This window comes from Rhincodon typus, chromosome 12 (assembly GCF_021869965.1).
Source record: "Rhincodon typus isolate 14 chromosome 12, sRhiTyp1.1, whole genome shotgun sequence".
Taxonomy (NCBI): domain Eukaryota; kingdom Metazoa; phylum Chordata; class Chondrichthyes; order Orectolobiformes; family Rhincodontidae; genus Rhincodon; species Rhincodon typus.
In genome coordinates this window covers 4,948,619-4,975,924 of record NC_063343.1, presented here as the reverse complement: position 1 = coordinate 4,975,924, position 27,306 = coordinate 4,948,619, and the positions used below count along the sequence as shown (strand labels likewise).

Below are 27,306 nucleotides of genomic sequence, written 5' to 3'. Positions count from 1 at the left end.
TCCAAAAGGTGAAATACTGTTCCTTAAGCTTGCAACAAGCTTCATTTGAGCAGGATGAGGACAGAGAGGTCAAACTGGGGTCAGACTTGTAGACTAAGTGGAGGTGTTCTACAAATCAGTCACCCAGTCTGTGCTTCGTCTCTCACATACGGATGCATCACACCTTGGTTTGGCAACTGCTCTGCTCAAGGCTGCAAGAAACTACAGATAGTCATGAACACAGCAAGCCAACCTTCCATCCATTGACTCCATCTATATTTCCCGCCACCTCGGAAAGCAACCAACATAATCAAAGACCTCTCTCAGCCCGGTTATACTCACTTCCACCCTCTTCTGTTGGGCAGAAGATATAAAAGTTTGAATACATGTACAAACAGATTGAAAATCAGCTTCTTCCCTGCCGTTATCAGACTTCTGAAGGAACCTCTCAAATGTTAATTCCAATCCCTCCCTCTCTGCACCTTCTCTGCAGCTGTAACACTGTATTCTGCACGCTGTTCTGCTACCCTGATGCACTATGAATGGTATGATGTGCCTGTACACCAAGCATAACAACACTTTTCACTGTATCTCAGCACATGTGGCAACAATAAATCAATCAATCAATTAATCAATAATATATATAATGTAAGCAACAAGACTGATAATGTTCCTGCAATATGCCTTGAGCCTTTCATTAAATTCATGTTGCTACCACATAAATTGTTATTTTTTGTTAATCTAGTAACATTATAGTAATATAAGTTGACAGAAGTACAAAGAAACTTGGAAGGAGTTGTTAGGCAGCTGGGTAGATGAGGCGGAGGAGTGGCTCATGTGGTAGTTGAAAAGCTGGCAATGAATTTCTTGCTCTTGCATGGAAGGGTACCTGAGGAAAGGGAGAGGTGATTGAGGACTGGACCAGGGTGTTGTGGAAAGGACAGTCCATTCGAAATGCTGAAAGGAGAAGGGTGGATGTGTTCTGTGGTAGTATAGTGCTGGAAATGGTGGAGGATGATTCATTGAATGCAAAGACTGATGATGTGCAAGGTGAGAACAGTGAGCTCCCCCATCATGGTTCTGGGAGAATGTTTAAAGGGCTATTTCTGAGATGGAGGGCATAGGATAAAAGTGGAACATTGGAATAATAGTGGGCCATTCAGCCCTTTGAGCCTGTTCTGCTATTCTCCGAGATCATGGCTGATCTGTGACCTAACTCCGTTTGGCCCATGTTCCTTAACACATTTGCTTTGCAAAAATTTATCAATCTCAGATTTAGAATAAACTGATTCAGCATCCAATGCCATTTGTGGAAAAGATTTCCAAAGTTCTACCCCTCTCTGTAGAAGTGCTTCCTAACATCTCTCCTGAATGGTATGGGCTTAATTCCTGGATCTAGAATTCCCAACCAGTAGAAATAGTTTATCTTTATCTACTTGGTCAATATCTTGAAGATTCTGATCATATCACCCCTTAACCTTCTAAATTCTGGAGAAAACAAGTCTAATTTATGTACGCTCTCCTCATTACTTAACCCCCCGAAATCCAGGTATCATTTTTGTAAGCCCACTTTGTTATTCTCTCCAAGGATAATCCATCCTTCCTGAGGTGTGGTGCCCATATTTGCTCACAGTACTCCAAGTAGGGTCTAACTTTTGTATAACTGCAGTGTAACTTATGCGTCTTTATACTCCAGTCCTCTAGTGCATGAAATGCAGTAAACAATCAGAATCAGGGAGGGAGGCTCAAGAGGCTAGGATTGGAGGAGTGCAGATATTTTGGGATCCATAGCACTGGACTATGGAGAAAACAAAGGGCAAATTCGTGGAGGAAGTTGAAAGCAAAAACGAAAGTGTCAAAATTGAGATGTTGCTTAAACAGGAGCCAACACAACCTCATGAGCACAGGGAATGATGAGTGAACAGGACTTGGTGCAAGGAAGGACACAAGATTTGGAGGAGGTCAATATTAGAATAATTACATCCCGAGGTAACAGAGGAACAGAAAAAAGGGAACAAAAGAGAGAGAGAAAGAAATACAGAACACAAAGCAGATTAGTTCAGATGCCATCAGCTCTTTGGTTTGAATTTTAGTGACAAGAAAGAAAATCCGCCCCTGTATACGTTACAACCAGAACAAAAATGAAGAATCTCCCAATGATACTTGAGACTTACAGTGAGGTAAGTGATCGCAGTCCTTGGAATGCATCTGCTGCAATCTCTGAAATTTGATTCTTACTCAAGTCTCTGTAGGGAAGAAAAAAAGGATAAGAAGAAGAGATTATTAATTGTTTGAAAAGAAGACATGGCTTGAAAATGGCCCATGCACAGCATCTCCTGATGACTGCTACTGAATCCATCTTTCCTCACCATTCAAGTTGTACTCATTTCACGCTAAAATGCAAATCAATCATCCAACATGTAGGGGCTTCATGAATATCAAGTCTCATGGTCCATCTCCTTAAGCAATTACATTTAAAAAGATTAGTGGAGAGATTGGAACTTAAGAAAGGAACAAAAACAAATGAATAAAGAATGTACACCCATTATTAATCTTGAAAATATGAGTTCAAATCCCATCTTGCATGGAGATCTTAAATTCAATTTATCAATAAAAATGACCGTGTAGTAGCCAGCATTGTTTTTATAAATGTGACTGATTGATGTCCATTAGGAAGGGAATCCATGCCTTTAGGCGACATGTGGCACCAACATATCACTCAGTTCTTAATTGCCCTCTGAAATGCCCCAATACCTCACTCAGTTGTAGCTGGTCCAATTAAATTTCAGGTCAGTGGGGATGACCAGGCGATTGTCCAGCTATATCTTAATCATAATGTGCATGGCAAATCTGATCTGGCCAATTACCATTTCACCAATCTCCTTTTGGCCCTCAGTAAAGCAATGAATCATAGAATCTCTGCAGTGTGGAAGCAGGCCATTGGGCCCATCAAGTCCATCTGACTCTCTGAAGAGCATCCCATGCAGATCTACCCTAACCCCATAACACTGCATTTCCCGTGGCTAACACACCTAGCCTGTACATCACCGGGGAATACAGGCAATTTAGTATGGCCAATCTACCCAACCTGTTCATCTTTAGACCGTGGGAGAAAACACGTGCAGATGTCCAGGGTGGGGGACGAATCCGGTGGTGGAATCCGGTGCTGTGAGGCAGCAGTGCTAACCACTGAGCCACCGTGCGCGCCCCAATGGATGGTGAAATGGTTATGGTTTTTCACATGTCAACCCATAGGACATAGATCACTGAAAGGTAGGTTCTGATTAAGTCACATATCTGGAAGTTTATTAGCAACTAACTGCACAGTACCATGACATTGCTGACTTACATTTACAGTCTGGCTTTCTGCTTACTTAGATTACTGTTGTAATATATAGACTGACTAATGGAGTGATGGGATAACTGCCTGTTTAATGCTGTCTGAATGAGCACAGAGTAAGTTGGGTAGCTCTTCCACTACAGCATCAAATGCCAGAGGACATTTGGCTCTGTTAAAGGTATAGTGCCTTCCTGCGATCAACCGAGAGGGTCATGGACAGCATTATCAAACACTTAGTCACCAACCTATTCACCAGTGTTCAGTTTGGATTCTTTCAGCAGCACTTAGCATCAAACCTCATTATGATCTTGGTCCAAACATGGATGAAAGAGCTACACTTCAGGATTGAATTGAGAATGACCGTCATTGGCATCAAAGCAGCCTTTGACCAAGTGCAGGATTGAGGTGTTGTGGTAGAGATGGGGTTGATAATGAGTTACAGAGAGGGCTTTCTGCTGCCTGGGAGTCATGTTCAGCACAAGGAACAATGGTTTTTAATTGTTGAACACCGATCATCTCAGTTCTAGGACATCAATGCAGAGATTCTTTAGGGCAGGTTTGGGGTCAACCATCTTGAACTAACATTAATGGCCTTCCTTCCATCCTAAGGTCAGAAGTAGGGGATGTTCTCCGATGATTGCATGATGTTCAGCATCACTCGGGACCCCTTGGAAATAACAAGTGATCTAATACAGCAAGGCCTGTAGTTATTCAGGCTTGGTTTTATAAACGCTAGGAAATATTTGTGCCACGGATGGGTCAGGAAATGGCAACTTCCAACAAAAGAAAGTCTAATCACTTATTCTTTACTTTCAACGAACATTAACATTGCTTAAACATGCAGTGTTAACATCTAGGGGTCTCCACTGACCAAATACGTAACTGGGCCAGTCAACTAAATACATTGGCTACAAGACCAGGTCTGAGGCTGGGAATTTTGTGCTGAATGACTCAACCCATGACTCTCCTAACCCTCTTAACCATTAACACTGCAGGTCAGGAGCTGTGATGGACTCGCATTTGACAGGATGAGCACATTTCCAGCAATGCTCCAGGACCTTGACATCTTTCAAGATAAAACAGCTCGTTGATCTGTATCCCTGCCACTGGCTCACAGTAGTACAGTGAGTCAGCAGTCCAGTCTGTACATCCCATTTCTATTCTCATTCGCTTGGACCCATTTTTGATCGTGCACCAAGTCAAAATCTACTCCAAGGTCTTCAGGAGAGGAGGAAATTAAAAATTAACCCAAAAAAAATCTCCATTGTATGATCGTAAGCTGGTGGAGAATCACCCACCCACTATAAAACCCTGTAGACATTCATTATGGGATACAAAGTAAACAGTGTAGTGATGCCCATTCTGCCAAATCATCACACTGGGCACTCTGCAAGCCAGGAGAGCTGGAGGGTTTCCTGCCACCAATAATCTGCCATCCTTGGTCAGATCTAAGGTACAATCAAGGAAAAGACTGGGCACAGTCAGAGTCATAGAGACGTACACCACAGAAACAGACCATTCGGTCTGACTCATCCATGCTATCCAGATTTGCTAAATTAATCTAGTTCCATTTGCCAGCATTTGGCCCATATTCCTCTGAACCCTTCCTATTCATGTACCCATCCAAATGCCTTCTAAGTGTTGTGATTGTACCAGCCTCCACCACTTCCTCTGGCAGCTCATTCCACACATGCACGACCCTCTGCCTGAACAAGTTGCCCCTTAGGTCCCTTTTATATCTTTCCCCTCTCATCTTAAATCTATACCCTCTAGTTTTGGACTCCCATTCACTGGGGGAAAAGACCTTAGTTATTCACCCTATCATTGCCACTCATGATTTTATAAACTTCTATAAGGACACCCCTCAGCTTTTGATGCTTATGATAAGAATATCATTGAAATCAGTCAGATGCTGTGGCTGTGTGCCCACTGGGAGCAACATGCCAGTTGGTTAATTATATATAGGACCCTAATTAATATTATTGCTATTTTCTCAAATATATTAAGTAGACACTTAATTAAGAAATTACTCCAAGGGTGTCAAAGATGTGATCATTAGTGCCTGCTGAAGCCATGGGAGTGTTATTATAAAGGAAGCATTAGCAGAATAAATCCAGCATTTCACAACTGCTTGATTATATTCTCTTCCCAGTGCCCCAAACTCCTCCTTCTCAACTGTTCATTGACATTCTGAATGAAATGTTGAACAATTGATGCCAATTACTGACAGTGTGATCAGAGCCTCTTTTCAAACCTGTCTTTTATACCTTCATACTTCAGGTATAAATTACCATGTCAAGTATGTCAGTTGCGTACGTTTATTCAGAATCAGGGCAATTCTAAAGACTACGGTGGCCTCGAACTTTTTCTGTGAGATATTACCATCTGAACGGTTCACTTGAAACTCACCAGTGTGCTGCTTTACCACAGTTGATGGCGTTTTTAAACAAAAGCCAGTTTCCATTTATTATAAAGCAAAGGAATTTCACGAGTGCATTCCTTTAAGAATGAAATGATTAAATAATAGAGAGTCACACAGCACGGAAACAGACCCTTCGGTCTAACCAGTCCATGCCAACCATGTTCCCGAACTAAACTAATCCCACCTGCCTGCATTTGGTCCATATCCCTCCAAACCTTTCCTATTCATGTACTTATCCAAATGTCTTTGAAACATTGCAACTGTACTTGCATCCACCACTTCCTCTGGAAGTTTATTCTAAACACGAACCACACCTTGTACAAAAAAGTTGCCCCTTATGTCCTTTTCAAATCTTTTTCCTCTCACCTTAAAAAATGGCCACTCGTTTTGAACTCCCCCACCCTAGAGAAAAACCCTTCTCATTCACCTTATCTTTGCTCCTCATGATGTTATGAACATCAACAAAGTAACCCCACAACCTCGTACACTCCAGTGAAAAATGTCCTAGTCTTTCCAGTCTATTTTGATATCTCAAACCCTCCATTCCTGGCAACGTCCTGGTAAATCATAATAATATCCTTCCTATAAAAAGGCGACCAGAACAGCACACAGTACTCCAGGAGAGGCCTTACCAACATCCTGTACAAACTCAACATGATGTCCCAACTTCTAATTAATGTAGGCAAGCGTGCTAAATACCTTCTCAATTGGCCTGTCTACCTGTGAGGCAAATTTCAACAAATTATGTACCTGAACTCCGAGGTATCTCTGTTCTACAACAGTATGCAGGACCTGACCATTAACTGTGTATGTCCTGCCCTTGTTTATACTACCAAAATGCAACACTTCACATTTATCCAAATTAAACTCCACCTGCCACTCCTCAGCCCATTGATCCAACTGATCAAGATCTCTTTGTAGCCTTAGGTAACCTTCTTCACTGTCCATTATACCACCAAGTTTGGCGTCATCTGCAAACTTACTAAGCGTGCCATCAGAAAAGATTTACAAGGATGCTGCCAAGGTTTGGAGGGTTTGAGCTATAGAAGTTCATAAAATCATGAGGGGCATGGAGAGGGTGAATAGCCAAGATCTTTTCCCCTGGGTAGGGGAGTCCAAAACTAGAGGGCATAGGTTAAAGGTGAGAGGGGAAAGATTTAAGAAGGACGTAAGGGGCAACTTTTCAGACAGAGGGTGGTGCGTGTATGGAATGAGTTGCCAGGGGAAGTGGTGGAGGTTGGTACAATGACAACATTTAAAAGGCATCTGGATGGGTATATGAATAGGAAAGGTTTAGAGGGATATGGGCCAAATGCTGGCAAATGGGAATAGATTAATTTAGGATATCTGGTAGGCATGGATGATTTGGACCGAAGTGTCTGTTTCCATGCTGTACAGCTCTATGACTCTGTGACTAGAAGTGGCTAAGCCTTGTTTTAATTGAGGTTGCAGATTTTATTTGCCAGTGGACCGATTCCCTGGGATGAATGGAATTTGCCAGGGTCACTGAGGTGAGCAAACTACATTCCAAGCTTCTTCAGTCAATCAACCACTGCCCCTCCTCCCCCCAACTCCCGGCAGGGAAGACTTTGAGCAATGAACCTGAGAAGCTAAAGCTATGGCCGGTTTCGAGCGATCTGTCCACTCTCAGCAAGCACTCTCTGTGCTTGTCTTGTGGTGGCAGGGTTCTTTGAAGCCCTCAGCAGGCCTGCAGCTTGCCCACTTTCCAGGTGCAATTCCCCGCTGCCAGTCTTCCGTTATGGCACACAGTTGCGGTTTATGCAGCTGGAGCCTGCGTTCTCTGACAAACAGGAAGAGCAGCAACAAGACCAGTGGAAGCACCAGCTGCCTACCACTCCACAGGGCACAGAGGATGGCTACACTTCACTGGATAGCTTACTGGAAATCAATCCCTGCTATCCCCGGAGTCATCACAAATGTTAAAGGGTTTATAAATGCATGTAGAATTCCCCAATCTACACAGGGTGATAGACAGCATGGACCAGGGTTCTGTATTTAACAAAGATCACTATTTATTATAAATAGTTTGATTCTATCTGCAGCTAATCAATTATGAAGCATCAACCTATAACTCTGAGTTAAAACTCTAAACCCCAGATCAAACTCACCCCACACACAAAGGCAGACAACAAGAAGACATGGGTATAATGGATGGAGGGAAAGACTAATAATACAGTTCAATAGTGTCTCTCTTCAGCATTCTACTGAGATGATCCTTCTGGTTTTCAGGACTTGGCTGCTCCTCGATCTTCCTTCTCCAGATACTTCCACTCGCCTGCAGGAGGCACAGTGTGACTGGTATAGATTTACAAAGTCCCTGAATTATTGGTTAAAGGTCTTGGCTTATGATTACTGATGAGGAGGAACGAAGTGATTTTATTCAGCCTTTAAATTTTGTTTTAACTGCAAAGAAAAGGATATCACCTTCCTTTCAAGAGGTCGAATGACTTTTGACCAAATATTCACACGCACAATTTATTTAGCTACCTGGCGGCCAGTAGCATAGTTATTGGCAGGCAGAAGGCCTGTGTCATTGATATCAGGTCACCATTCCACAGACCAATCAGTTAACTATTGCCAGCCAAATCTAATTTCTTACACATTCACTGGTTCGAGCTCATGTGCCGCTAAACCACCCCAACTGCTCAAACAAACTACAGTGTAAACATCACTTACAATGAGCAGCAGTAACCTGCTTTTAAGAAGATGTAGCTATCCTTTCCACAATACTTGGGTTCTAAAACAGCCATTTACCCTATTGGTTCACAATCAAAAACACAGAAAAGTGTAAAGATTCAGTTTTGACAGGATAGACACAGAGATCCATCTTTAGGAACTGAGCTCCTCAAATGACCAGCTTTCTCAACACGTCTGGGTGCGATACCTCAGGAAGCTCAGGTTTTCACAGCAGATCCTTTCTGGTATCTGCAACCTTTATTCACTGGAGCATCGGAGGCTTAGGGGTAACCTGATAGAGGTTTACAAAATCATGAGGGGCATGAATAGGGGGACCAGACAAGGTAGGGGTAGGGGAGTCCAAATCTAAAGGGCATAGGTTTAAGGTGAGAGGGGAAAGATTTAAAAGGGGCGTAAGGGGCAACATTTTCTACGGAGAGGGTGGTGTGTGTGGAATGAGCTGCCAGAGGAGGTGGGTACAATTACAACATTTAAAAGGTATCTGGATGGGTACACAAATAGGAAGGGTTTAGAGGGATATGGGCCAAATGCTGGCAAATGGGACTAGATTAATTTAGGATATCTAGTCGGCATGGACAAGTTGGACTGAAGAGTCTGTTTCTGCACTGTGTGACTTTGCAACAGGACCAACTGCACTGTGGGCCAGTTGGGCACACAGTGCCAGTGGTTATTAAGGTGCCTCTGCCTCTCATCAGAGAGCTGTCTTGGGCAATCTCCTCTCTGAGTCTGAATGGCTCCTGCAAGGACATAAAGCTGAGATACGAATGGTAGAAAAGGCTTAGGTGGACAACAATTGTAGAGGGTGACTCTGGGATAGGGGTGTGAGAGGGCGATAAAATGTTGGGAAGATGCTATGGCTGTGTGATCATTGGGAGCAGAGTGCCAGCTGCTTAATTATACTGAAGTCCCTCATTAATATTCTTGCTTTTTTATCAGATACGTTAAGTAGAAAATTAATTACAAAATTGTCCATGAGTGTGAAAGATGTGATCATTACTGCTGCTGAAGCCATGGGAGAGTTATTATAAAGAAAGCATTATCAGAATAAATTCACCATTTCACAGCTACTCAATTATACACTCTTCCCAGCGCCTCACGCTCGTCCTTCTCAATCTATTCGTTGACATTTTGGATTGCTGGAAATTTGCTGAGCTACAAGGTACGTTGTTCTATGAAGAGCTGTGCAAGGCAGGTGGGAAAGTCAGAGTGTACAGCTCAGTTGGTGAAGTGACCACACAGAAATACCTGCAAGCTAACCAGTGGAAGCAGCGTGCAGTAGATAGGGCTAAGCAATCCCACAACCAACACATCAGATCTAAGGCTCTGCAGTCCTGCTACATCCAGCTGTGAATGGTGATGGACAATTAAACAACTCACGAGTCAACGAGCAAGTTAGTAGTGGTAGAAATCTTTGGAATAATTTCTGGGAGCATCTAGGGTGCTGGCTGGCTGGGTGAGCTAAATGCCCTTCACAACTATTTCTTGTGATTGTAAACAGGAGTGTTTTGTTAATATTTCTTTCAATTTGATCACCATTTGTGACAAGCCCGCAGCAAGAGCAGTGGTAACTATTCTCACAGCAGTGACCCATACTGCTCTTTATTCTGTTGGCTTCTGGTGATGGTCAACCTTATTTTGCTTGTGTCATGAGGAACATGAGGTACTTAGCCTATTTAGATACTCCTAAATGTGATGAATGTTATTCTAAAGATGTGGGCTGGCCATGCCAAATTGCCCATCGTGTCCAGGGATGTGCAACGGGGTTAGCCATGGCACGTGCAGGGTTACAAGGATGGGGTGGGGAGGGGGCTGTGGGTCTGGGTGGGACGATCTTCAGAGATGGTGTGGACGCGATGGGCCAAATAACCTGCTCCTATACTGTAGGGATGCTATGATTCTAACTCATTGGACGAGGAGGCTCCATAAATATCGCCATCCTCAATGACGGGGGAAGGCCAGCACACATCAGTGCAAAAACCTGAAGCATTTGTGATTATCTTCAGCCAGAAATACTGATTCACCCTGGCCTCCTCCTAACATCCTAACGTCACAAGTGCCAGCCTTGAGCCAATTCGATTCACTCTGTGGGATATCAAGAAATAGCTGAAAGCCCTCAAAGCTACAAAGGTTATGTGCCCTGAAGGACATTCTGGCAACAGAACAGTGCTCCAGAAGTGGCTGGACCCCTACACATACTGTTCCTGAACAGCTACAACACTGGCATTCACCTGACAATGTTGAAAATTGTCCATCAATTCACGAACAGTTAACAGATTCTTTTGTTGTTCATTTTTAATATTTTATAAACAACAGGGGAGGCGATGGCCTGGTGGTATTATCGCTGGACGGTTAATCCAGAGACCCAGATAATCCTTCTGGGGCCTGGATTGAAATCCCGCCATGGCAGATGGTGGAATTTGATTTCAACGGAAAAAAAAATCTGGAATTAAGAGTCTAATGACGACCATTATTGGGGAAAGACCCATTGGGTTCACTAATGTTCTTTAGGGAAGGAAACTGCTGTCTTTACTTGGTCTGGCCTGCGTGTGACTCCAGACCCACAGCAACATGGTTGACTCTGGACTACCCTCTGGGCAATAAACGTTGGGCTAGCTAGTGATGCCCTCATCCTGTGAGTGAATAAAGGAGCCAACATTTTTTTTTAGAGCCAATCATCATGGGTGCGGCCCAACATTTTTATTCTCACTTGATAGTTGAAAAGCAGAACTAATCCAACCCAGTCAATTCCCACCACCAGTCCACTCTCAAACATCAGCAAAGTGACATCACACTCTGTAGTGACGGATACATTGGTGAGGCGAAGACCTCGTGGTATTATCGCTGGACTGTTAATCCAGAGACCCAGATAATGTTCTGGGGACCCGGGTTCGAATCCTGCCACAGCAGATGGTGGAATTTGAATTCAATGAATATCTGGAATTAAGAGTCTGATGATGACTGTGAATCCATTGTCGATTATCAGGAAAAACCCATCTGGTTCACTAATGTCCTTTAGGGAAGGAAACTGCCATCCTTACCTGGTCTGGCCTACATGTGACTCCAGACCCACCCTGCCATGTGGTTGACTCTTAACTGCCCTCTGGGCAATTAGGGATGGGCAATAAATGCTGCTTAGCCAGCGACGCCCTCATCTCGTGAATGAATAAAGGAAAAATAATACCTGAAAGGCTAAAGATTGATGTTAGTAATGTGACGCCATCAGTAGCAGAGTTACCGAGTCATTGGATTTGACCTGATTTTCACGAAACACCTGATTTACTTACAAGCGTTTGAGCTTCTTGTACTGGCTAAATGCACCGGCTCCCACGGTCTTGATCAAATTTTGTTCCAAACGTCTGCAAAACAAAGAAAAGGACATTGTTACATTTCAGCCGCACAGACTGCAAGTTGCATCGGTAATTACCTGGCAGCATCTACAGTAAACATGGAATCAAAAACTCTGGTTAACACAAGTCTGACAATAGCATCGTGGTGGCAAAATGACAGCAAGTCAGTAGTGGCTCTGGAAAGGGACAGAAACAGACAAGTCCAAACAAAGAGCCCCCACCTTAAGGATTCCATTCACATGGACCTCAACATTCTGTTCACACCAACCTCATCTCGCAGTATATGTCTAGCTGCTCACTCCAGACACACCCAACCCTTATTTGTTATGTACCAACACCCATACTCCCTAAATACCCCCTCCCCTCAGTGTGTATGCACCCACTCCTCCCCTCAGTGCGTATTCCCCCCCTCCCCTCACTGTGTATGCACCCCCTCCCCTCACTGTGTATGTGCCCCCTCCCCTCACGGTGTATGTGCCCCCTCCTCTCACTGCGTATATGCCCACCCTCTCACTGCGTCTGCGCCCCCCCCTCACTGCATATGTGCCCCCTCCCCTCACTGCGTATGCACCCACCCCCTCACTGTGTGTGCACCCCCTCCCCTCACTGCATATGCACCCACCCGCTCACTGCATACACACCGACTCTATCACTCTCGACCCAGAGACCCCATTTAGCTCCGTAGGTATTGAGGGTGTTTCCAGGTTGCTGCGAGCATTTGGTGAATATGAACTCGGTGTTTACAATGATTTACAGGCTGCATTTAGGTGCAGCAATTTATTCAGGGTCATTGGTAAACCCTGTGTTGTAAATCTCATTCACACCCATACACCTTCATATTCATCCCAAAGCAGGATAGACTTCAGCTGTCACATTAACAGCATGCTTTAGCCTCAGTCAATGAAAACTGCTGCTCTCAGTAAAATAACTATAATTCTGCTTTAAAAAGTTTTACAGGCCTGCTCCAATAAATAAAATATTTAGTCTGTGCTTTGCCCTTTACTGGCAAAATAAGATGACTTTACATGTGATGAATGTAACATTTTGTTAAGGATTTCCCCTGCTTCCTTCCCCTACCTCTCTCAGTTTTAAACAATCTTTGACACATTCGTCACTGATTGGAACAGTTCAGGATTGATTTTCACTGTCGTCAGCTTCCATTCACTCTCTGTGAGGTTATTAAACTCTTCTGAAGTTCTGTTTTGGGATACTTTCCAGCTATTTCCCCCATAAAAATACAACCTTACAGTTAGAAGGTTAAGTACACACATTAGCACCCCTCTGGGTTTCTGTCACATTGACTAACTGATTACCCAGAGACAGTCAGGTGGGAATACAGAAATTATTGTTTGCTGTTTGCCTTGTTAAAACACAACTCAATCTTGGTTCTTTAAGGCCAATTGGAAAACACAAACTCTGAGGAAGGGCCACTGAACCTGAAACGTTAACTCTGACTTCTCTCCGCAGATGCTCCCAAACCTGCTGAGCTTTTCAATCAATTTCTGTTTTTGTTTCTGATTTACAGCATTCGCAGTTCTTTCAGCTTTCAGGAAACACAAGCTGTTATTTTCCTCTTTGTTTTCACTATAGTCAATTCATAAACATGTATTAAGAACGACTTTCGTTTATATAGAGCAAAAACAAAGTTGCTGGAAAAGCTCAACAGGTCTGGCAGCATCTGTGGAGGAGAAAACAGAGTTAACGTTTCGGGTCCGGTGACCCTTCCTCAGTTCTGACCCGAAACGTTAACTCTGTTTTCTCCTCCACAGATGCTGCCAGACCTGCTGAGCTTTTCCAGCAACTTTGTTTTTGTTCCTGATTTACAGCATCCGCAGTTCTTTTGGTTTTCGTTTATGTAGAGCTTCTCATGGCCACTGGATGTCTCTTTATTTTTCCAATATTCACTCGCCGGATGTGGGTGTCACTAGCTGGGCCAGCATTTATTGCCTATCCCTAGTTGCCCCTTGGGAGGTGGCGGTGAGCTGCCTTCTTGAACCGCATGCTTTAAGTCTCAAAGTGCTTTACAGACAGTAACACTGTAATGCCAGAGTCACTGCAGCAAATATTGCATGCAACAGACAACAAGACGATAGCGACCTGACTATTTTACTTTGTGATAATGACTGAGGTGTACATATTTGCCAGGGCACACTGGACAAACCCCTCGTCTTCTCTGAAATTGTGCCAAGAATCCTTTATAATAACTACAGGAGGCAGTCAGGTCCTTGGTTTAACGCTTCCTTTGAGAAAGTGACACCTTCACCAATCCACTTGAGCATCGCTCTTGATTTTTGCTTAAAGCCCTGGAGTGGGATTTGATCCCAGAGCCTTGTGGCTCAGAAACCAATTTAGATATGGCTGACCTATTGACTGGATCATACAGATGAACTGATTGAAGCAGCTGTATCAGACAGCACACAACAAATTTGTGAATATGCGCTATGGGTCTGTAGTGATTGGTACGAGGTTGGCCAGGTGGATCTCATTGAGTATGAGATCCCTGATTGGGCCTGTTAACGTGTAAATAAAGGGTGACTTGGTGGCAGGAAATCAGCTTCCATGGAGTAATTTCAGAGTCCATTTCAGACCAGGCTCTTGACTGTCTCCAGCCACGTAGAAGATACTGGCTTGCTGTAAAGTGCTGATGAAGCAGCTCAAAGATTAGACATTAACACAGGGCTGTTAGTGAAATGAACCCCTCAGGATGGAGATGCAAGGATCTGGGTGGAAGAGTGAACTGTGAACAGGATGCACAGAAGAAGCAGTGGTATTTGAACAGACTACGTAAGTGGACAAATAATTTGGCAGATGTTGGTAAAAGTGAGGTTATCCACTTTGGTGGCAGAAATAGGCAGATTATTATTTGAATGAGGGGAATGTTCAACAAGAGCTGGTGAGGACACATTTAGAATATTGCGTGCAGTTTTGGTCTCCTTATCTGTGGAAGAGTGTTCTTCCTATGGGGGGAGTGCAGCAAAGATTTACCAAATTGATTCCTGGAGGTTAGAATAATGAGGGGGAACCTCATTGAAACCTATAAAATTCTAACAGGACTATTCAGGTTAGATCCAGAAAGGGTGAAGCCAAAGGTGGGGATGTCGAGGATGAGGGGTCACAGTTTAAAGGCTAAGGGGTAAACCATTCAGGCCTGTGATGAGGAGAAATTTCTTCACCCAGAGAGTGTGAGCCTGTGGAATTCACTGCCACAGAAAGTGATTGAGACCAAATGATTATGTGTTTTTAAGAAGCTCGATATAGCTTTTGTGGTTGAAGGGATCAAGGGATGGAGGGGGAGGGTGGGATTAGGATCCTGAGCTTGATGATCAGCCTTGATCATATTGAATGGTGGTGCAGAATGGGCCGAATGGCCTGCTCCTGCTCCTATTTTCTGTTTCTACGCTTGCAAAAAAAAAATGCATTACTATCCACCACCTAAGTGTCTGTTGTTCTGTTTTAAAAGGGTTGGGTTTTGACGTGCAGTGTGGTTCCTTTGGAGAGGCAGAACACACAGTTCACGTACTGAAATAAGCCTCCAACAGTGTAACTGGGTCACATACACAGACATATTTGACAGGCTTGTGTCTGCTGTACACTTCCCCAATGCTGAACTGTCATATCCAGACTGCCCATGTTTTCTTATCCCTAGAGGATTTTGCCTTTCAGGAGGATATTGATCAATTGATATGATTTGCCCCAGCTAATGATGCACTCCATGTCCATGTGCAGCAAGAACTGGACAACATCTCAGCTTGGGCTCATAGTTGACAAGTCACATCTGTGGGACACAAGTACCAGGCAATGTCCATCTCGAGCAAGACTGAATCTAGCAAACGCTCCACGGCATTCAATTGCATCAGTGTCATGGAATTTCTCACTATCAACATCTTGGGGGTTACTATAGAACAGAAATTGAACTGGACCAATTGTATAAACACTGGCTACAACAGCAGGTCAAAGGCTAGGCCCTCTGTACCTGTAACTCACCTCCTGACTCCCAAAGGCTTGTCCACTATCTACAAGGCACAAGACACGAGTGTGAAGGAATGCTCCTTACTTGCCTGGATGACTGCAGCTCCGACAATGCCCAAGAAGCTCAACACCATCCAGGATAAAGCATTCTGTTTGACTGGCACCCCATCTACCACCTTCAACATTCACTCCCTTTACCATCAACATGCGTACCATCTCCAAGACGCACTGCTGTAACTCACCGAACCTTCAATGGCAACACCTGCCAGCCAGAATGACAAATGTAGCACAGATACTGGGACAAGTTGCCTTCCAAGCCGCACACCATCCTGTCTTGGAAATATAACACTGTTCCTTAAATGTCATTGGGTCAAAATCCCAGAACTCCCTCCTGAGTGGCATTTTGGAGGGGTCTCTGTAACCCAAGGGACTGCAGCGAATCAAGAAAACACCACCACCACTTTTTCCAGGGTGATTAGCGGACGGGCAATAAATGCTGGCCTAGCCAACAAATTCCACGTCTCATGAAATCATAAGAAAACCTTCTTGAGGACCTTTTCCGAAGCTAATGTCGGACAGTAACGTGAGTCTTCAATATATCGGTCAGCCAACTAGGAGGCTGAATGTCAACTTGAGCCCTCCCAAGTTTGGTGCTCTACGGACTGAAATGAGGAAAGTAAGAACAAAATATTTTTAGATCATGAGGGGTATTGATAAAGTGAATGGCAGGTATTTTTTCCCTAGGGTGGGGGATGGCAAGACTAGGGGGCATGTTTTTAAGGTGAGAGGAGAGAGATTTCAAAAAGGCACGAGGGGCAAATTTTTACATAGCAAGTGGATCGTTTGTAGAATAAACTTCCAGAGGAAGTGACGCATGCAGGTACAACGTTGAAAAGACATTTGGATAAGTACATGAATAAGAAATGTTTGGAGGGATATGGGCCATGTGCAGGCAGGTGGGCCTAGTTTAGTATGCGATTATGGTTGGCATAGACTGGTTGGACTATAGGGTCTGTTTCTGTGCTGTATGACTCTATATAAAATGCAACTGACAATGGTATGAGGTAAGGCCTGTAATTGGGCTGCTGGAGTTTTGGAGTCGGTAGAATTCGAGTTAAATTGCAGCAGAGTTGGATGTAGCCAACAAAAAAAAACAAGGTTCAATTATAAATAAATTAACCTGAAAAGAGTTCAACCTCTTGTGAATCTTGGTCAGAGTTGTACATAGTTTGTAAAAATCCTGGACACTGTTTACTCCGACATTTTATTTGCAGACCCTCATTGAAGTAAGCTGGACTTTGGAGTTCCACTTTGCATTCAACTATAATTTTATTTCCCTGTTCACTGCACATGATGGTGGCTTGTGGACACCAGGAGATGATAAACAACTATGTTTTCCATAACCACAATGGTTACAAATATTCATTCGTTTTCCATAGGCCTGCATTGCCCCCTCTCTTCCCACGATGTGTGTTCAGGCTGTTTGTTGACTAGAAGCGTAGTTGGAGGGGTTATCCAGTGGGAGTAGATAACATACAATTTGGAAGCAGGCCATTTGGCCCATCAGGTCTGCACTGACTCTCCAAAGAGCATCCCACCCAGACTCACTCCTCTACCCTGTCCCTGTAACTCCACGTCTCCCATGGCTAATCCATCTAACCTACACATCTTCGGACTGTGGGAGGAAACTGAAGCACCCAGAGGAAACCCGCTGAGACACAGGCAGAACACGCAAACTCCACACAGCCGGTTGCCCGAGGCTCGAATTGAATCTGGGTCCCTGATGCTGTGAGGCAGCAGTACTAACCACTGAGAACCCTTGACTTCCCAATGAGAGGTTTTGAGTGAGTGAAAGGGCGTTGGGAGGAAGAAGGAACTAGAAGGCCTGCGATAAAGCAGAGCTCGGGGAGGAGAAATGAAATGACAAAGGACTCTACTGTTGAAGGTAGTAGCAATGGGTTGTGTAAGTAAACAAAAGCTATGTTACAGGAGGCATGACTGGCTGGATCTTGAACAGTTTTCCAAAAGCGATAAAGGAAACAAGAGAGACCAGAAACCAAATGGGCAAAGAAATATAAAATGAGGGCAGCAGTTGCAATGGAAATTTTTTGAGCAACGTTCAATCTGGCAGGCTGTAAAGTGCTCAGTCAGAAGAGTGAAATGCCGCTCGTCCTAGAAACAGGCCATTCCATCCATGGAAACTACACTGACCTTCCTCAGAGCATCCCACCCAGACACAACATCCCTCACCCCCACCTAACCTGTCCCTATGACCCTGCATTTCGCATGGTTAACCCACCGAGCCTAACATCTTCAGCTTATTGTTAGTCCTTCCTGGTGTCTGGGCTGAAACCTGTAAATTGAAGAGTGGAATGGAAGAGAACATCTAATAGCTGCCTCTACTATCATTGACAATGCCACTTTGTGATCAGTCCTGCCAAGGGAGGACTGGCCAGTGCTTTCTGCTGCCTTAGAAGAACCTCAGGGGTTACCAGTTGAATCAGACCCAACGTGGACAATCACAAGATACAACTTTCAAAGCACTGAATGAAATAAATTCCCTTTTGATGGCTTATTTCTCACCTTTGGGAAAAAAAAATCAATAATTTTTGATGTTAGCAAATTATTCTCACAGTGAATGCAGATTTTATCCCCCAAAGAGCACTTGTGAACCAGATGAAATTTCATGAACACCTGGTAGTTTCATGATTATTATTGATGTGATAGAAATTTTATTCCTGACTCCTTAATTTGTCACAATAATGGTAAAATATCAACAATTTTCAAGCCCAATCATCCCTATTTTAATATCTAAGAACTCATATGGATTAAACTTATTTTTGAGAAGGACAAATACCAGCCTAAAATTTGATGGAGCGATCACATTGCTATGGATTGAGGCAAGTTCAGGAACACAATGTGGAATAAACAATATTGTATGTGCTGAAATTAACATCAAAAGAACACCGAAATTGAGACAGGCATCAAAAAACTCTCATCTCCTGTTTCAGTTTGCACATACCTGATATAATGGACATGAAAGATAGCCAGTGGGTTATCTACCTGAGGGAAGACAATGGGGCCAGACTTGGGAAGACATAAACAAAGCTTTTTTTGTCATTAAAGAAGAGAGAAATGGATTGGTGACAGAAAGGATTGGCACTCTTTCTCCCTCTCTCCCAGTTTTCTCTTCATCATCTCAAAAACAGCAGCCTTTCAAAATGCAAATAGGAGAAATAATCATTTACCACAAACTCAGTAATCCACAAATTTAACTATTGACGACAGCACCAGGCATTAATTAAGCAACTCAGGTCAAAATCTAACACCTCACAAACTCTAAGGACTTCCAAGCTTTTAGTATTACTGTCTGTACCAGATACTCCACTTCTCAACCTTGTACTTTTTCTCACTGTTAAGGAAAACTCTCTTTCTTTCGTACAAGAAAACCTCATATTCAGATCCTCAATATTGACTGATACCAAGTTTTAATTGAAATGTAACATGGCTGTGTGCTAAAAGAAATATTTGTTGTGATGGATTGAGAGGCAGTGAGAAATTTGGGAGGTGATTCATCTCCTTTGCCTGGGAATTTCAATTCAATTTGCCATGACATTAGCCAGAAGGATATGAACTCATGTTGATGTCTTGATGATTGGCCAGCAACATTCCTGCTACATTAACAACTCCCTCAAATTGCAGGCTGGCACAACTAAACAATATTTGGGCACAACTTCACTTTCAGGTCAAGTTTGAGCTCTTGGGAGAGGCTGAGTTATTTTCCCTGGAGTGTTAGAAGCTGAGGGGTGGCCTTATAGATGTTTATAAAAGCATGAGGGCCAAGGATAGGATGAAAAGTCAAGGTCTTTTCCCCAACTAGAGGGGCATAGGTTTAAGGTGAGAGGAGCAAGATTTAAAAAGGACATGGGGGCAACTTTTTCATGCAGAAGGTGGTGCGTGTATGGAATGAGCTGCCAGAGGAAGTGGTGGAGGCTGGTACATTTACAACATTTAAAAGGCATCTGGATGGGTAAGTGAATAGGAAGGGTTTAGAGGGATATGGGCCAAATGCTGGCAAATGGGACTAGATTAATTTAGGATATCTGGTCAGCATGGACGAGTTGGACCAAAGGGTCTGTTTCCATGCTGAACATCTCTATGACTCTATGTTGAGCTGGGACTCTGCCTGCTTCCTTGCACCTATGTTTGCTTTCCATTGCTATTGCCAACATTTAACCCTGAACCAAAATCCTATTAAAGTAAATTATCTGGTTATTTATCTTATTGTTGTCCATACCACTGAAATAGCTGCTTTAGCGAAGACAAAAATTTGAACAATAATTGATTTGCTTTTAAGCCCCCCAGCTCATCCTGAGGGTAGGACAGCACTATAAAATACAGGCTCAATCTTTCCATGTTGCTGGTGCACAGACTACACACAATAGTCTTAATGTGTATCAACACGGCAAGAAACACAGATATTTCTGTTTCTTCTATTTCCTCAATTTTCTCCATTGACTGCATGTTTTTTCCTGAATGTAGCATCTCCACTTGAAAGCATTTTTCCACATATTTATCACTTTGAAGTCTAGATGGCATACATCCAGGAAATTCAACCATTTGAGTCCCTTCCTGCTTTCACCTGATACCCAGGAATTTCGATTACTCACCAACATCTTCCTGATATTCATTGCGTGGCAGCAAAGTAAGAGCTGCATTGACTCACTGGTCTGATCTCATTATATTTTCTGCCTGCAATCACTTGCAATTCATAGGAGCTTCCGAATGAAAGCGTTTGAAGGCTTTTGAGACCAAATTGTCTGACTAAACAGCTATAATTGGTATCTATGTGCTCAGCATACTTATAATATCAATATCTCATTCTATTACCCCAACCCATTTCTTCACTAGATCAATTATGGGATTTGTAGCTTGTGAATCTGATAACTGTGAGTTAGAGCCTGTTGATAGACAGCAAACGTAACAACTGACAACAAAAGCTGATTGTTATAAATCCACTGTCACTTTACGCCCTGGCATTAAATGACAGTGGGAATTAGGCAAACAAGAAACCAACAGCAAGTCCAATATTGAATTGAATTGAATTGAATTAGCTTTTATTGTCACATGTACTCATCGTGAGTACAGTGAAAAGTTCACAAGTTGCAACTTATGGTGCTATCTTAGGTATAAAGGTACCTAGGTACAGCTTCTTGAGTGCAAAAAGATAGAAAAATAATGAAAATAAAAGCCCAAAACGCACAACAATATAGTAATAAATTAGAAAAGTAAAGAAATGCAAAGATCAGAATAACAGTCCTTACACAATTCTATTGAAAGAGAAAGATCCTCATAAAACCATATTACACCTTCCTGCACACTGGTCCACATTTCTGCCCAGCTTTGTCTGCTAATATATAAATAATAAATTTGATCCCATGCCTAAATCATTGATATAAAAATTGTGAGTGGCTGGGAACGTGAGAACTGATCCTTGTGGTACCTCGCTAATCATAGCGTGACAAGGCGCGAATGTCCCATTTATTCCTACTTTCTGGTTTCTCTCTGTTAACTATTCCTTAATCCACACCATGGCATGACCTCCAATCCATGAGATTTAATTTTGCTAATCAAACTCTTGAGGGAGTGGGGGAATTTATCAAATGCCTTCTGAGAATCCATGTGTACCACGTCCATTGGTTCAATTCTGCTATTCTGTCCATTTTGTCAATTTTATTAGTAACATCCTCAGAAAATTCCAACAAGTTCATCAAACATGGCTTTTCATTTGAAAATCCATGCTAACTATACCCAATCAGATCACTTTAATCTAAAAATTCACTTATCAGGTCTTTTACGATAGCTTCTAGCACTTTCCCTATTACTGATGTAAAGCTGACAGGTCTTTAGTTCTTTATTTTCTCTCATGATCCCTTCTTAAACAGGAGGACAACACTTTGCTATCTTCCAATCTTTAGGAATCATTCCAGAATCTCAAAGACTTTGGAAGATGATTATCACTGTATTGACTTTCTGTACAGCCAGTGCCTTCAACATTCTGGAATACAGACTACCATGCTGTGGGCAATTATCAACTTTTGGCACCATTAATTCCTTCAGTACAATCTAATAGCGATTTCCTTCAATTTCTCATTTTCCCTCGTTTGCATTTCTAATTCTGAGACATTTCTTCTACCTTTCCCCTCCCATCTCAAGGTATTCCGTACAAAATTGTTACTGCAGGTAACACCTTTACAATAACCACTCACTGTCTTCAGTGCTTGAAGGAACATTCATGCTTCAAAGCTGTTACACTTTTCCAGAAACAAATTCAAGATCAATGCTATTACATTTCCTACGTAAAATCACCAAGGGAGGCTTAACAAAATGAACAATGTACTTTAAGTCTTGACTTTTTAGAAATCCTTGCTTAAGGTAAGGCGGACACTAAACCAATCACTGGAGATTAAAATACAATCTTCCAGGTTCCTTTCTCTTTGAACTGTTGTACTCAACGTCAGTTTGAAATTAAAAGGCACAGACATCTCTCCATTTCTGTAATAGAAGTGCTTCCTTTATCCTGCTGGTGTGTTTTAACTGTCTTGGTTAATCAACGCTGACTTGAGCCATTCCTGACAGATAGTGTAATTCGAGTACTAGAACAGAGAAGGGTAGGTAGGGCGTGGAAGAGAAGCAAATGGAGACAGCCAGTGCTGCACCCAAGTTCTGATGGAGCTAAATCTTCACATGTCATGGACCCAGTGTAAATCCATTCAGAATCGATGCCTCTGCTGCACCTTTAACTAAAAACATACTACAGACAGCTAAGAGATGTCAGAAACAAAAACAGAAGTTGCTGGAAAAGCTCAGCAGGCCTGGCAGCGTCTGTGAAGACAAAAGTCACAGTGAACCTTTCCATTCCAGTGACCCTTCCTCAGAGATTTTTGTTTCTGATTTACAGCATCCGTGATTCTTTTGGTTTTTAAGAGATATTGGAGGAGATTGATGTATTTTGTAAGCGTTTCACTTGGGACCACCATAAATTTTATGCCTTTACTTCCTGTTAATCAAATCTAAAGTGAGAGCAGAGCGACCAACTCCAACTCGCTGCAGAGCAACCAACGTTTTGGAAATTGTTCCTCTTCAAGTTTCTTTTTATTCCCACTTCTAAGAGAAAGATACTATTTTAAACCGTGATTTGGAGATGCTGACGTTGGACTGGGGTGGACAAAGTCAGAAGTCACATGGACAGCAGGTTATAGTCCAACAGGTTTATTTAAAATCACAGGCTTTCGGAGAGCTGCTCGCTTCACCTCACAAAGGAGCAGCACTTTGAAAGCTTGTGATTTCAAATAAACCTATTGGACTATGACCTGGTATCATGTGCCTTCTGGTTTTATTTTAATCTGAGCTGTGTTCCTTGTGGACCCAGTGGGTAGTATCTCGACTCCTGCATTGGGAAGCTCCGAGTTCAAATCCCACTCTAGGATCTGATGACCAAGGAAGGTGGGTGATCATAATATAGATAAACAGCTGGAGTATGTATCTACAAAATCTTCCAATTCAAGCCCTCTGTGGCTGCAACTGTATTTTGCACTCTATTCTGCTACAAAAACAAAGTTGCTGGAAAAGCTCAGCAGGTCTGGCAGCATCTGTGGAGGAGAAAACAGAGTTAACGTTTCGGGTCCGGTGACCCTTCCTCTATTCTGCTACCCTGATTTAATTCTGGATGGTACAATCTGCCTGTATAGCACACAAAACAACACTTTTCACTGTATCTCGGTACATACAGTCATAGAGTCATACAGCACGAAATAGACCCTTCGGTCCAACTAGTCCATGCTGATCATAATCCCAAACTAAACTAGTCCCATCTGCCTGTTCCTAGCCCGTATCCCTCCAAACATTTCTTACTCATGTACGTATCTAAATGTCTTTTAAACGTTGTAACTGTACCTGCATCCACTACTTCCTCTGGAAGTTCATTCCACACACAAACCGCCCTCTGTGTAAAAAAATTGCCCCCTGTGTCTTTTTTAAATCTTTCTCCTCTTCCCTTAAAGATATGCCCCTTAGACTTGAAATCCTCCACCCAAGGGAAAACACGCCTGCCATTTACCTTATCGATACCCCTCATGAATTTATAAACCTCTATAAGGTCAACCTCCTAAGCTCCAGTGAAAAAAGTTCCAGTCTATCCAGTCCCTCCCTATAACTCAAACCTACCATATCCAGCCACATCTCTTCATAACGCCTCCCAGCCTAACAATATCCTTCATATAACTCGGCAACCAGAACTGCACACAGTACTCCAGGACAGTCCTCATCAATGGGGGTGGCACAGTGGCTCAGTGGTTAGCACTGCTGCCTCACAGTGCCAGGGACCCAGGCTCAATTCCACCCTCGGGTGACTGTCTGTGTGGAGTTTGCACACTCTCCCCGTATCTGCGTGGGTTTCCTCTGGGTGCTTCCGGTTTCCTCCCACAGTCCAAAGATATGCAGGCTAAGTGGATTGGCCATGCTAAATTGCCCATAATGTTCAGGGATGTGTAGATTAGGTGTGTTATAGGGGGATGGGTCTGGGTGGGATGCTATGAGGGTTGGTGTGGACTTGCTGGGCTGAAGGGCCTGTTTCCACACTGTAGGGATTCTCCTGTACAGGGCAAGCTCTCCCCAAATCCCATGTGACCTAAGTTTACTAATTAGGTGACAACAATAAATGAAACTCAAACTCAGTAAGAGTGGGAGAGATTTCTAACTGGCTATGTGATGTAAAGCATGTCGGAGCTTCTATCATCACTATTCGAAGCTTGAGACTACAACATGCTTTTTAAAATGCACGTTGCCTCAATAACTTGGACTTACTGAGTGCACTGCCATACACTATCGCCACGGTTTCAGAGAGATTTGTCCAAACGGCATCTCCTCATGAGGTAACAAGGTGGAGAGTGTTCACTGTTTCACCAAGGTACCCCAGCCAACGCCAATTTAATTCTCTGGACACGTGTGTGTGTTTCCGCTTTGAGTCACAGTGACTTGAGGTCAGTAGCTTGTCTTTTTGATCCACCTCCCTAGCTCAGAAACCCTGCACCAATTTGGACCCCTGCAGTTCTGTGTACATTTGTGGCTGAATCAGATTTTCCCAGCCAGCACTTCTGGGCCGGTTAGAGTGGGTAGGCATTTAGGTGCGTGGAGTTCGTCTGTTGTTGCTAACGCATCAAACTACTTATCGGACATCTGACAGGGAGGTCTGGCATTTTCACCTGAGAGAAATTGGGAAGACTGAAGGCATGGATCTCAATCTTACTCCAAACTTTGTTCCCTGGCTACTGACTCCATCCCTCTCCAAGGCAGCAGTCTGAGATTAATACAGCCTATTTGCTAGCTTGATGTCACACTTGGTAAGTTGTGGACTCTTGTTTGTGCCTCACTAAGACTGCCTATGTCCATCTCTTGGCATGCCAGTCCTCAGTGGATTGCATATGCGCCGTGAGTGAAGCCATTAGCATTGTTACTGTGGACTCAAGTGCTTGCATACAGGTGATTTACTTTGGAGACCATTACTCACAGAAGGCAGACAGAGTCGTGAGCTATGCTCAGGCGCATGTCGTCCCAGTTTTAACCTGCAGTGGGAACTAGGTGAGCAAAAAGTCCCAATGATTTTATGTCCAGATTATTGTAACCCGCAGTAACGCTTTAAATCCAGGCAGAGTTAGGCAGCTTGCTCACACGGCCAGTTCCAATTCTCAAAGTCTATGCATTTCCAAAGATACTGAAGTAACGGCAAACAATTGCCATCAGTGAGTGAAGGTTCTTTCTTTGATTTTACCCATCCTGACCTGATGAAGAACATTCTGGTAACTCTCCAATGCTTTTGACTTTACAGAGATGAACTTTACATCTTGAAAGATATTGCCTTTAGAGGTAAATAAGCACTTATGCCCAAAGCTCTCTGCCATACTGTCAGAACTATGCAAGGACATTGGGGATAGAGCAGATGAGATGACGGATACAGTCTATTGGCCAGGGATTCAGGGTGACATTGACGTGTTAGAGAGGATGCATCAAAGAGCACTTCAAGCACATCCATGGCAGACACACTCAGTGCCATGTTCAGTGCACCTGAAGAAGTCATTTCCTACAATGGGCAGTCATTTCAAGGATAAATGTGCCAAATGGGGTGTGAAAGATGTGACGCCCTCACCACATTACCCCAGATCTCACTGTCCCACGGAGCAAATGGGTGGTACCGTTAAATCACTTATCCTGAAGCACAGGGTAATGGAGCAAGATTTCGTTGCTGCTATATTCCGCCTCAGACCTGCATCTCTGGAGATGGGGGTTACCATCACCAGCAGAGATTGTATATAGTTGGCAAGTGAGAACAATCATCCTAAGCCACCACTGATCCAAGTTCTTGGAGATTCAGGGAGCATTGCTCAACAGGAAGGGAGAATGAAGGGGCTACATGACTTGCATGTAGGTGTGGAGCTATCTCAACTACACTACAGGTCAGAGTCACACAGCCCACGATGGCATCGTGGTTACCTGCAGAGGTTTCCAAAGAGGGCACATTCTGTGATGGCACAACATCTATGAAACGACACTAAGGAGGAACAGAAGCCAGCTAAAAGAACAATATGACAACTGGACAATTTGAACATGAAAGAACACACCAAGATGACGGAGGTGGAACACCAAAACAATCAATACATTTGTAAGATGCTGCAGAAGAACCGGACGTGTTAAGCTGACACGTTAATATCTGGAAGAGTTGTGGAACTACTGAATGTAGCTGCCAGTGCATGCAGATAGGCCAGCCCTCGTGTTCTGTCAAGTAGGCATACTGCGTGGACCATTTTGCAAATGGTTGGCAGCTAGATGGCTGACAATTTTGCTGTTCAAGTCTTCCATGCACCAACATGGTGCAGAGCCCAATTCTGTGGCCCACATTCATAAACCTGTGACACACTGGGCAGCACTTGCATAGACAGTTTTGTTTTTACAGTCCACGTTACAAGTGTGCAAAAATTCACCTCAAACTATGTTGCTCCATCTCCTAACTCACAACAAGCCCGCTTCACCCATCATTCCTTAGTTCGCTGATTAATATTGACTCCTATCACACAACATTGTGGATTTAAAATTCTCCATGATTTCATGCTTCCCAATGTCTCTTATCCCCTTCAGCCTCACAATCCATAGAGATATCTGTGTTCGTCCAATTCTAGCCACTTGCTCATTTCCGCCTTGGGAGTTGGGGGCGGTGGTTTGGTGGTTGGTTAGCTTGAACTGGATGGCTGCTTTGCGATGCAGAATGATGCCAACTGTGCGGGTTCAATTCCTGAACTGGCTGAGGTTACCATGAGGAACTCTCCTTCTCAACCTCTCCTCACCTGAGGCATGGTGACCCTCAGGTTAAACCAACACCAGTCAGCCCTCACTAATCAGAGAGCAGCTTATGTTCTGGTAAGGTGATCACAACTTTACCTTTGCCTTCCATTCATTCACGGGATGAGGGCATCACTGAC

General features: G+C 43.4%; 1 protein-coding gene across 1 annotated transcript in view; it reads right to left on the bottom strand.

The window, feature by feature from the left end:
* LOC109911258 (slit homolog 3 protein-like) overlaps positions 1-27,306 on the bottom strand; it is a 614,108-nt gene that overhangs the window by 137,723 nt on the left and 449,079 nt on the right. Inside the window, exons 10-11 of the mRNA XM_048603610.1 lie at positions 11,744-11,815; positions 2,154-2,225 (exon numbers count right to left, since the gene is read on the bottom strand). Coding sequence (XP_048459567.1) covers positions 2,154-2,225; positions 11,744-11,815 — 144 coding nt within the window. The remainder of the gene's footprint in view (positions 1-2,153; positions 2,226-11,743; positions 11,816-27,306) is intronic.